Source organism: Ornithorhynchus anatinus, chromosome 5, assembly GCF_004115215.2.
Source record: "Ornithorhynchus anatinus isolate Pmale09 chromosome 5, mOrnAna1.pri.v4, whole genome shotgun sequence".
NCBI lineage: Eukaryota > Metazoa > Chordata > Mammalia > Monotremata > Ornithorhynchidae > Ornithorhynchus > Ornithorhynchus anatinus.
In genome coordinates this window covers 66,215,728-66,227,906 of record NC_041732.1, presented here as the reverse complement: position 1 = coordinate 66,227,906, position 12,179 = coordinate 66,215,728, and the positions used below count along the sequence as shown (strand labels likewise).

At 49.7% G+C, this 12,179-nt stretch overlaps 1 protein-coding gene across 3 annotated transcripts in view; it reads left to right on the top strand.

Moving 5' to 3' along the window:
- The window catches only part of MFN2 (mitofusin 2), a 30,234-nt gene extending 20,203 nt beyond the window's left edge, over positions 1-10,031 (top strand). For 2 of the 3 annotated variants that reach the window (XM_029065088.2, XM_029065087.2), the window contains 5 exons: positions 443-663; positions 2,178-2,333; positions 5,364-5,560; positions 7,167-7,301; positions 7,667-10,031. In XM_029065088.2, the coding sequence (XP_028920921.1) occupies positions 443-663; positions 2,178-2,333; positions 5,364-5,560; positions 7,167-7,301; positions 7,667-7,736 (779 nt within the window). In that variant the 3' untranslated portion in view covers positions 7,737-10,031. The remainder of the gene's footprint in view (positions 1-442; positions 664-2,177; positions 2,334-5,363; positions 5,561-7,166; positions 7,302-7,666) is intronic. The other variant, XM_029065090.2, reaches the window with a different exon arrangement.
- Positions 10,032-12,179: the final 2,148 nt, after the last annotated feature.

The following is a 12,179-nucleotide window of genomic DNA, read 5'->3' as shown; positions in this document are numbered from 1 at the left end:
TAGAACAGTGCTGTGCACATAGTAAACGCTTAACAAATGCCAACATTATTGTTATTATTAAAAAGTACATCGTGTGCACAGTTCACCATCGGGCGACAGAGCTTCGCTGTCCTAAACCTTGATGCTGCGTCACATTTTCAATGTCAGTCTAATATTCTTGGGAGGGAAGGAGGAAGGAGGAGGAAGAGGGCGGGGAGAGGGAGGAAGGAAGGAGGAGGAAGAGGGCGGGGGGAGGGAGGGAGCGAGAGTGAATGAATATGAATGTGTGCGTGTGCTTGTGTACATGGAAATTCTCGAAAGTCTCTTTACTAGCTATTGAAATTCCAGAGATATTGATGCCATTTCCCTACCTAGCCCCTCTTTCTAGAGTTGTGAGTTTGGTGATCCACCTCAACCCTCTCCTTCCCTCGCCCTCCTCCTCCCTGGTTGTGCCCCAATGCAGATGGCTTGAAGCCTCTCCTGCCACCCGCCTTACGGACGCAAATCGATATGCTGATCCCCCGCCAGGGCTTCTCCCTCAGCTATGACCTGAACTGCGACAAGCTCTGTGCCGATTTTCAGGAGGACATTGAATTCCACTTCTCTCTTGGGTGGACTATGCTCGTGAACAGGTTCCTGGGACCAAAGAACAGCCGCCGGGCCTTAATGGGCTACAACGACCAGGTAAGCCAATCCACCTGACGTCAAGCCCCGGGCCGGCCGGGACCTTTCCAGTCCACCCTCCCCTCCGCCTCGTGGGGCTGGCTAGTAACGGATCAGTCCAGGCGTATGGCCGTCAGGCAGGTAAACCTCCAGGAAGGCCCAGGTTCCTTTATTAATAATGATAATAATTATGGTATTTGTTAAGTGCTTACTATGTGCTGAGCACTGTTCTAAGTGCTGGGATACATACAGGGAAATCAGATTGCCCCACGTGGGGCTCACATTTTTTAATCCCCGTTTTTACAGATGAGGTAACTGAGGCACAGAGTAGTTAAGTGACTTGCCCAGGTCACACAGCAGACAAGTGGCGGAGCCGGGTTTAGAACCCATGACTTCTGACTCCCAAGACCGTGGTCTTGCCACTGAGCAGGAGACAGTGAGTCCGTTTAAGCCCATCCGCCTGTCTTCCTTGCTCCCTCCCCTCCCCCCCCATTGGTTTGTTATCCTCTCACACGCTTGAGACGGAAGGAAACGCTTCCCTGAGCTGCCGGGCTTTCGTTCCTTTCATTCATTCAGTCATATTTATTGAGCGCTTATTGGGTGCAGAGCACTGTACTAAGCGCTTGGAAAGTACAATTCAGCAACAAATAATGACAATCCCTGCCCTCAACGGGCTCACAGTCTAGAAGGGGGGAGGCAGACATCAAAACAAGTAAACAGGCATCAATGGAATCAATATAAATAAATAGAATTATAGCTATATACACATTATTAATAAAAAATAATTAGAATTACAAATATAATAATAATAATGTTAGTATTTGTTAAGTGCTTACTATGTGCCGAGCACTGTTCTAAGCGCTGGGAAGATACAGGGTCATCAGGTTGTCCCTCTTGAGGCTCACAGGCTTCATCCCCATTTTACAGATGAGGTAACTGAAGCATCAAGAAGTTAAGTGACTTGCCCAAAGTCACCCAGCTGACAGGTGGTGGAGCCGGGATTAGAACCCATGACCTCTGACTTAAGCCCGTGCTCTTTCCACTGAGCCATGCTGCTTCTCCAAATATGTACATATAATAATAATGTTGGTATTTGTTAAGCGCTTACTATGTGCAGAGCACTGTTCTAAGCGCTGGATATAGACACAAGGGCTGTGGGGCAGATAGGGGGGTAGAGCAGAGGGAGGGAGTGGGGGCGATGGGTAGAGGAAGGGGAGCAGAAGAAAAGGGGAGCTTGGTCCGGGAAGGCCTTCTGGAGGAGGTGAGCTTTCAGTAGGGCTTTGAAGGGAGGAAGTGTGCTAGTTTGGCGGATTTGAGGAGGGAGGACATTCCAGGCCAGAGGTAGGACGTGGGCCAGGGTTCGACGGTGGGACAGGCGAGAACGAGGCCCAGTGAGGAGGTGAGCGGCTGAGGAGTGGAGTGTGCGGGCTGGACTCTAGAAGGAGAGAAGGGAGGTGAGGTAGGAGGGGGCAAGGCGATGGAGAGCTCTGAAGCCAATAGTGAGGAGTTTTTGCTCCTCCTTCCTGTCCGTCCAGATTCAGCGGCCCTTACCTTTAACCCCGGCGAACCCCAGCATGCCGCCCCTGCCCCAAGGCTCTCTGACCCAGGAAGAGCTCATGGTGTCGATGGTGACTGGCCTAGCCTCGCTGACCTCCAGGACCTCCATGGGCATCCTTGTCGTCGGGGGAGTGGTGAGTCCAGCTGTCTTCGTGATGCGGTGTGGGGACCCCGGTCCCCAGCGGCAGGGCCTGGTTCAGGCAGCTTTGCACCCCTTTATTTTCAGTTTGCCCAGAAATGGTGACCTGCTAGGGCACTCGGGAGGGGGAGAAATAACCTTTGCGGCTCCCGCCTTCCTTTTAAGCAGAGAACCTGGAGAGGGAAAGGCAGGGTTAACAGAGGGAAGGTTCTCCAATCGATCAGTCATATTTATTGAGTGCTTACTATGTGCAGAACACTATACTAAGCCCTTGGGAGTCCCTGCCGTAACACCCACACACACATATATTTGCATACGTCCCCTCGACGGCCCTTCCGCCTCAGCGGGAACTGTGTCCTCGGAAAGTGAGGGACAGAGTAAGGAGCAGATTCGTCAGTGGTTCCTTGCTTGGATTAGGGGAGTGAGCATCCCACGGATGGTTTACTCTCACCCAGTCCCACCTGCCTCTCTACAGACTCACTCACGAACTGCGCAGTCAGGCGAATACCACTCTTAAGTCATCATTTAGAAAGAAAACCCACAAAGGACTTCACGCTTGTAGCCACGAAGGAGCCAAACCCACAATTACTCTTGATTCTCCCACAGCTGATCCTCCACCTTTTGGAGGGGTTAGAAGACTGATCGCAATCCTCACCCCTGTGTTTGAGTGAATGCTCTCAGTGTGCTGAGTGCCTCTGTATTCGCCACTTGGCAGAGTTCACCAGAACCCAAAGCCTCTAGGGGCTTGCACTTTATGGCCGTGATATCTGAAACTGATAACTGAAACTACATGCAGAGCACTGTACTAAGTGCTTGGGAGAGTCCAGAACAACAGAATTAGCAGACATGTTCCCTGCCTTCAACGTGCTTAGGGTCTAGAGGGGGAGACGGACATTACTATGAATAAATAATTTGTAATATATCATTTAAAAGAAGTGTCCAAAGTCACAGATTGAGGTGCACAGACAACGCAGAGGGGAGAGCGAGCCGGAGAAAAGGGAGCTTAATTGGAGAAAGCCTCTTGGAGGAGATGTGACCTCAGTAATGCTGGAGAGCAGGTACAGAGGGTGGTGGTTTGGCATATATGGTATGGAGAGGGAGTTCCAGGTAGGGAGATGACATGGACGAGGGATTGGCGGCGAGCTAGACGGAATCGGGACACAGTGAGTAAATGGCGCTAGAGGAGCAGAGTGTGCGGGTTGGGCAGTAGTAGGAGATTGGTGAGGTAGGGTGAGGCAAGCTGATTTGGTGCTTTAAAACCAATGGTAAGGATTTTCTGTTCGATGCGGAGGTTGATGGGCAGCTATCGGCGGTTCTTGAGGAGTGGGGAGACACGGACTGAACGTCTCTGTCGATAAACGAACCGTGCAGCGGAGTGAAATGTGGACGGGATAGGGAGATAAAGGAGGCCGGGACATCAGCGAGGAGACGGATCCAGTGGTCAAGGTGGGCTAGGGCACAATGGCTTGGGTCAGCATGGTAGCCGTTCGGATGGAGAGGGAACGGCGGATTTTAAGCAGTGTAGAGAAGGCAGAAGATAGATTTGGAAGTCATCCGCACAGAAGGGGTAGTTGAAGCCATGGGGGCGGATGAGTTCTCCGAGGGAGTGGGTGTAGAGGGAGAATAGAAGGGGACCTGGAACGGAGCCTCGAGGGACCCCCACTGTCAGAGCGTGGGGGGCAGAGGAGGAGCCAACAGAAGAGACCGAGAAGGAGCAGTCAGAGCAGTAGGAGAACCAAGAGAGGACGGTGTCAGTGCAAATGCCACCCTTAAGTCATCGTTTACAAGGAAAGCCCACAAATGACTGCACGCTTATAGCCCTGAAGGAGTCGGGCTATAATTCTTGATTCTCCGACATCTGATTGTCAGTTGGCACCAATGTCTGAAACTACTCCCCTCCCCTTCAAAACCCTTCTAAGTTCACGTCTCTTCCGAGACGCCTTCCCTGAGTAAGTCCTCCTTTTCCCTTCCCGCCCTCCCACTTGGCTTCACTTGCTTAAGCACTTCGACGTTCACTCCAGCCCCGCAGCACGTACGTCCGTGTCCTTCTACTCTATATTTCCCCTAGCTGTAATTGTCTACACCGTAAGCTCGTTGTGGGCAGGGAATGTGTCCATTTATTGTTGTAGCATATTCTCCCAAGCGCTTAGTACAGTGCTCTGCACCCAGTAAGCGCTCAGTAAATACGATCGAATGAATGATTTATTTTCATGCCCGTCTCTCCCTGTAGACTGTAAGGTCCTTGTGGGCAGGGATTGTTGTGTCTGCTGACTCTGGTATTGTACTTTCCCAAGTGCTTAATGCAGGGCTCTGCACAAAGGAAGTGCTCAGTAAATACCACTGATTGATTAATGCCCCAAGGAACAGGGATGGGTCTTGGGGATAGGCTTGCCGACCCGACCTGGTGCTCAGGAAGTATTTACTAATGGTATAGTGGTTAGAGCACGGGTGGGAGCCAGAAGGTCATGGGTTCTAATCCCAGCTCCACCATCTGTCTGCTGTGTGGCCTTGGGCGAGTCACTTCACTTCTCTGTGCCTCAATTTCCTCATCTGTAAAATGGGGATTAAGACGGTGAGCCCCGATTTGCCTATGTCCACCCAAGCGCTTAGTACAGTGCCTGGCACATAGTAAGCACTTAACAAATACCACAATTATTCCAGCGTTTAGTACCGAGCCTACACATAGCGCTTAACAAAGAGCATGGGCTTTGGAGTCAGAGATCATGGGTTCGAATCCCGGCTCTGCCACTTGTCAGCTGTGTGACTTTGGGCAAGTCACTTAACTTCTCCGTGCCTCTGATACCTCATCCGTAAAATGGGGATTAAGACTGTGAGCCCCACGTGGGACAACCTGATTCCCTTGTGTCTACCCTAGCACTTAGAACAGTGCTCTGCACATAGTAAGCGCTTAACAAATGCCAACATTATTATTATTATTATTAAAAACCCTTATTATTAACCGGTGCTCTGAGTGTGATCCGTGCGGCGTCCTGACGGCGCGCTGATTCCCCCTGCTCCTCTGCAGGTCTGGAAGGCAGTGGGGTGGCGGCTGATCGCCCTCTCCTTCGGGCTGTACGGCCTCCTCTACGTGTACGAGCGCCTGACCTGGACCACCAAAGCCAAGGAGAGAACCTTCAAGCGCCAGTTTGTGGAGTACGCCAGCGAGAAGCTGCAGCTCATCGTCAGCTACACCGGCTCCAACTGCAGCCACCAAGTGCAACAGTGAGTCCCCTCCCTCCAGCCCGCTCCTCACCTTGCCGAACCCAAGCCACTCGCCCCGACACTCTCCAGGGCCTTGGGGGATGGCGGCTGAGCTGCTGCTCGGGGCCCCCCGCTACTAGACAGTAAAAATCATGGTATTCGTGATTAAGTGCCAGGAACTGTACTAAACGCTGGGGTAGATACAACATAATTGGGTTGGACACAGTCCCCGTCTCCCATGGGCCTCACAGTCTTAATACCCCCAGATGAGGAAACTGAGGCCCAGAGAAATTAAGTGACTTGCCCAGGGTCACACAGCAGACAGGTGGCAGAGCCGGGATTAGATCCCAGGTCCTCTGAGTCCCAGGCCCATGCTCTTTCCACCGCTGGCCCCGGTGCCATCTTCTCCCGGGCTGCCCGCCGCACCCCTTGCGGCAGGAATACCACCGACGTACCCCCAGCTGCTCGGCCTCCTCCTGTCGGCCTGGCAGTAGGGAAGAGCTCCCTCCCCAGCGGCTGGCTGGGACTTCGAGGTTGGGAAAACGGGGAGGTGAGCTTCATTTCCCCAACCAGCCTCTCCTGGCGTTCATGCTTCCTGCCTGTATTACTCCGTACAGCCCAAATGCTCCGAGCTGAGGGCGGGCCGGCCGGCCCGGGGACGGGGAGGAGGCCTGAGGAGAGCGCCGTGTCCCTTTTAGTCTCAGCAAGACCACCCCTGCCTTTTTCCAGTCCCAGCGGGGAAATTGTCCACTCATCTCTTGAGTCTTTTCTTAGAATTTTTGTTTCTGCCTGATAAGAGTCTCCTCTAGGAGCTGCCTGGTCTCCAGATAAGAGAGGCACACACAGTGAGGTGAACACGCAGCAAAGCGTTAGTAGACGGATTAGACAAATGAGGGCTGGAAATAAGTTCATTTTCGCCAGACGCAAGGGTTGAGGTGAGCTAACGGGGGTCATGGCAGGAGTTAGGTAAGTGAAGGACACATTTGGACAGGATGTTAAAAGTGCTATCCTAATCGAGCTGACGTAGGATAGTTAGTTGTATGGTTTTTCAGTTTCCGTTCATTCAGTCATATTATTGAGCACTTACTGTGTGCAATAAACAGGTACATTCCCTGCCCACAATAAGCTTCCAATCTAGAGTCTAGCTTACAGCCATTGGCAAACGTTTCTTAGGCCCAGGAAGCTCATTATGGGTAGGGAACTTGTCCTCATTATGGATAGGGAACTTGTCCACTAATTCTGTTGTATTGTACTCTTCCAAGCGCTTAGTACAATGCTCTGCACATGGTAAGTGCTTAATAAATACCATTTACTGATTATCACTATATTTCCTACCCGACGCCTCCTTCCATGGGGATGAACTTTAAGGTTCTTTTGTGCTCATGACCCAGTCCGTCCCTTAACAGTTTTTGGGCTCCTGAAGATTTTTGGGCGTCCTGGATCCTTCTTAGGAGTTAGGCAGGAGGCAGGGTGTCAGGAGATATGTGGAAATCGAAATGATCCCAGGGCCCTCCGGGGGTGAACTCCAGCCTCTCCCGATCCTCCTTTTCTCCCCAGAGGGAAGCTAGAGTCTGGCCTCGGAAGGAGCCCGCTTCCCCTCTGCCAGCTCTTGCCTCTTGCCTCCTAGGGAGCTCTCCGGGACGTTCGCTCATTTGTGCCAACAAGTAGATGTCACTCGGGAGACTCTGGAGCAGGAAATCGCTGGCATGAATAAAAAAATTGAAATTCTAGATTCACTGCAGAGCAAAGCAAAACTGCTCAGGTAAGGATACTCCGGGACAGGCAGGGTCGGGGGTGGCAAGAGACTCAATCCACCGGTGGGATTTATCGAACGTTTATGGCTTGCAGCTCCTGTACTAAGCGCTTAAGAGACTCATAATTACAGCAGTTTTGGACCTTTTGCGGGTGTCAAGGCTTCAGCTGAGTTAACGCTCTCCCGTTAAGACATGCCCTCTTGACGTCTCTCCCCCTCATGGATCCCCATCTTCTCTTCCCTCTGTCTCTCTCTCTCTGTCATGGGCCTGAGCCTTCCTCTAGTGGAGGTGACCACAGAGTATCCCCAGGGGTTCACCTGGGACATGCTGTGCTCTGCTTCAGCCTCCAGACCACAAGGATTTCTTTTTGCAGGAATAAAGCGGGTTGGCTGGACAGCGAACTCAACATGTTCACCCACCAGTACCTGCAGCCCAGCAGATAGTTCGGGGAGCCCGGCACCTGAGGATACACAGAGAAGAAACGGGGCTGTCTGTCCCCAACCGGAGCGCGGCGGAGCTCGCCCCAAACCCCGCCCTCTGAGGAGTAGACTGCCAGTTATTGTGTATAGCATCTACGTGAGTGGTAGCTTCCCACTACTGTGTTGAGCCTTTACACACTAGTTATTTATTACTCTCCCTGCCTGCTTTTGAAATTAGGTGGTTTGCAGGAAGAATTTTGCCTTACACCCTTAAGGAGACTTGATAAAAAGAAAGACTGTAGTACTGAGATTTCTTTTAAAACCCTCGCTGTCACTTCTAACTGAAATTCTCATTTCTGAACCATTTGGTCACTCGATGAGTTCGCCCTCGAAATTTCTGGTAATCCGGCCACCTCCGTGAATGGAGGAAGCTCCAGTTCAGTTGTGCCACTTTAAGGGTATCAGGCAAAGTAAGTTAACGACCTGAACTCTGACGCCCGCTCCTGAGGACACGCCCACGATTCCAAGCTCCTCCTCAGCTTCAGTACAGCGTGAGAGAGAATCCCTGCTCTTTTTCTAAGCCCTACTCTCTCCCCCCAGGATAAATGTCCCCAATTGGACTAGCCACGATCAGGTTTAAGTCCCATACGTCATAGGAGAATCCATCCGTGGGCGAGTTTTGGCTTTGGCTAATTTCCTCCGTGGTATTTAGGCTCCCCTCCCTTTGCAACTCTCAGTCTTCCGTCAGAGAACTCTTTGTCAGCAGGTTTGATTTACTTCAGCAGCCCAGGCAAGAAAGCTTCCACGGGGACAGATCTTAGCCGGTCCTCGAGCTCGTCCTGGAGTTGCCCCAGTGACTGCCGTCGGCAGCTCAGGTACAAAGAGTTACACGACAAAGCACGTGTGTGTGTGTAGGTGTGTGTGTGTTCGTGCAGGTGGTTTGGACATTTGTAGCCGTGACCCAGGTGTTGGACTTTTCTTCCACCCTCCTCCGCGGCGGGTGAGTGAGTCTCGGTGGCTACAGCCATCGTTTGTGATGCGCTCTTAGGTGACTTTGCCGACGACAAAGTTTCTCGGACTGAATTAAAGAAAGCAGAGGAAAGAAGGCCCAGTGGACACTGTTGAGGAGGAGGAGAGATGCTTAGGCAGTGAGGATGTACGAAGGTCTCCCCGTCCGTTGCCTGTCACCCTCTTTTCCGCAGGGTGATGGTGGTCAGACAGAACTCGGTTGGCCTGGTCGGTTTGGACTGAGAGTCCCCCTGGCTTGGGCTTTCCACAAAGAACTGAAACTGACCAAGTCTCCCCTCCCCGGCTTCATTTAGCTTAGGACTAAACCAACCCATCTGCATTGCTAGTGCCAGTTGACCCTTGGGCTTAGATGGCAGAGTGGGAAAACCCAGTCACCTGACCAACTTGGTCTCCCGGAGCAGGGCGGCATGGACCGGCGCCCACCCTCGGGTTCCATTTGCTCTAAAGAATTGAGATTCGGAAATACCCAAAGACTCTTTGGCCACGTGATTGGGTGGCGAGGTTCTCCAAACAGGGATGCGGGAGAGAGCCTCAAAGCCTAAAAGCATCTTGCAATTGAAGACGCTATTTTTAGAGACAGAAGAGCTCTGCTCCGGGAAGGTATTTATTTGATTTTTGAACCTGCCCTTCCTCCCCTCCTCCCCAGCCAAGTCCTTTGTTGGTTATTTGGAGATCCCTTTGAGAAGTCGCGTTTTTTTGGCCATAGTTCATGTCCTAAAAAGAGCAGGTTTCTCTGCTGCCACCCCAAAGGTTGAGTGAGCTCAAGTGACTCAAGAATAGCTTGCGAATGTTGTCTTACTGTCCCACGGATGGGATTTTGCCATCTCTCTGATCCCACTTGTCCCAAGAACCGTGTTCTCTAATCTATAGGAAGGAGCAAAAGAAAAATCTAAAGTTCTGCCTCGTAGCCACCTGTATTTCTAAAATCAGTGGAACTAAAAAACACAATTGTCAATTAAATTTTCTTTTTTTAGAATACACCTGCACCTCTTGAATGTAGACTAGGTGAATAAACTAAAGGGATTTCGAGCCTCTTACCCCCAAAATGGTTAAGATATCACCCTAATGGAGGCAGGCCCTTTATGAAAAAAGAGTTTGATGAACTGCACTTTATTTTAAGGCTGCTAATCTTTTTCTCTTGCTTTTATGTTAAATTCCTGGGGTGCCAAGGCCCATGCTTGGCAGTGAGTTTTCTCTCTGTTGTATTTAAGGTGAAGGAAGTGCATGAGTTAGTCCTGTATCATTGCGAAGAATATGGAAAACCAAAATTAAAAATGAATTGGAAAAACATTTCCTGATGCACACATTGTCTGTTTAAAGAGTTTGAGCGGATCTTGGAAAGCACTGCAGTTGGAATGATAAAAAGTCACACTTGTCTGCTCCGTGATCTTGTGTAAATCGCTTAACCTCTCTGTTGTCTGAATTTCCTCCTCCGTAAATTGGGGACTAGACACCTGCTCTCCCTACTTCTTCTATTGTGAACCCTATGTGGGACAGGCCAGCAGTTGACACGTAGTAAACACTTAATAAATCCCATTCCTGTTAGTAGCTCTTCTACACTAGTTGCTCAGTGTCAACTGGATTGGCACAGAGATTTTTCCTGGCTTCTTCCTAATTAATTGATTCTTTAAACAGAATGGGTTTCTCCAAGCCAGGAACTGTGTTTTGGGAGGAAAGTGATGCCTCTCGTAAAGCAAAATGTAATGATCGATTTTAAACACATTGGAGTATTTCAGAGATTTTTCCTGGCTTCTTCCTAATTGATTCTTTAAACAGAATGGGTTTCTCCAAGCCAGGTATTGTGTTTTGGGAGGAAAGTGCTGCCTCTCGTAAAGCAAAATGTAGTGATCGATTTTAAACACATTGGAGTATTTCAGAGAATATTAATATAAAATCCTATTAATTGCTCTCTTGAGGGAAAAGCGGGAGTTGAGAAGCAGTTGTTTTGATTTATCTAAGAAATGAAGAGTTAAGAGCCATAAACAGCCGATTTTTCTCTTGGGTGCATTCAGAGGACTATGGGACCCGGAGGAACCCGTTATATTTTAGAGCCAGATTGTGACGACTCAAGTGCCCGTTTTTCTGCTCTGACCATTACAAAAACAAAACTACCGTAAAAAGAGGTCTCCGGAGAAAGAACTTTAAATTCCCTCACTTGGAGGCCTGATCAATTCTGTATTTCCAATTTAAATGTGACTAATAGATTGAATAAGGCTTCTCGAGAATTTTGCTTTCTGGAGAATTATCTATAATACATGTAATTCTAATTAGTCATTTGTTCTCCTATTCAGGTCATAATGGGATGGTTTAAGGGTAGGGTCACTCGGACCCATTTTCTAAATAGTTACAAGAATTTGCATTTGAGGTTCAGGGGTCTGAGCCTCGGAAGGAAATAAACCTGCAGATGGGTGGATGCCTGGTTCGGCTGCCCAGGTAGGTGAAGATTCCGTTTGATTGCGATGCCGAGTAAAGGCAAAATCTGTCCTGAGCAGCGGCGACATCGGAATTAATTGACGGTCTGTTTTCCAGGCCTCTTAAATGCCTCTCCGGTTTTGGATCGTTCATTCAGGCGTATTTATTGAGCGCTTACTGTGTGCAGAGCACTGTGCTTCCCAAGCCTGCTAGCATTTCTTTTAGTACTATGGATGTGACACAGGGCGCATCCTTGGCTCCTGTAGCGGCAGCTTGCTCACTGCTCCCTGATTTCCTCCATCTCGCCGCCGACCCCTTTCCCGTGTCCTCCCTCTAGCCTGGAACTCCCTCCCCTTCCATGTAGGCTAGACCACCTCTCTCCCCAACTTCAAAGCCTTACTACGGTCACATCTCCAAGAGGCTTTCCCCTCTCCCTTCCCATCCCCTCAGCACTGTACTCATCTGCTCAACTATATATATTTTCATTACCCTATTTATTTTGTTATTGAAATGTACATCGCCTCGATTCTATTTAGTTGCCATTGTTTTTACGAGATGTTCTTCCCCTCCACTCTATTTATTGCCAGTGTTCTCTTCCGTCTCCCCTGATTAGACCGTAAGCCCGTCAAACGCCAGGGACTGTCTCTATCTGTTGCCGACTTGTTCGTTCCAAGCGCATACTACAGTGCTCTGCACATAGTAAGTGCTCAATAAATACTATTGAATGAATGATTACAAGCCCTATTTTCCCCCGCTTCCTTCCCCTTCTGCATCATCTGGGCACGTGGATCCGTGACCTTTTGGCATTTGATAGTTGCCCCATCCTCAGCCCCATAGTGCTTGTGTTCATATCTATAAATTATATGTTATAAATTATTTAAGTATGGCACTCTGCACACAATAAACACTCAATAAATACCATCGATGATGATGATTATTGTACTCTCCCAAGCGCTTAGCACAGTACTCTGCACACTGTAAGTGCTTAATAAATATTATTGATTGATTAATAAAGTGTTTCTATTA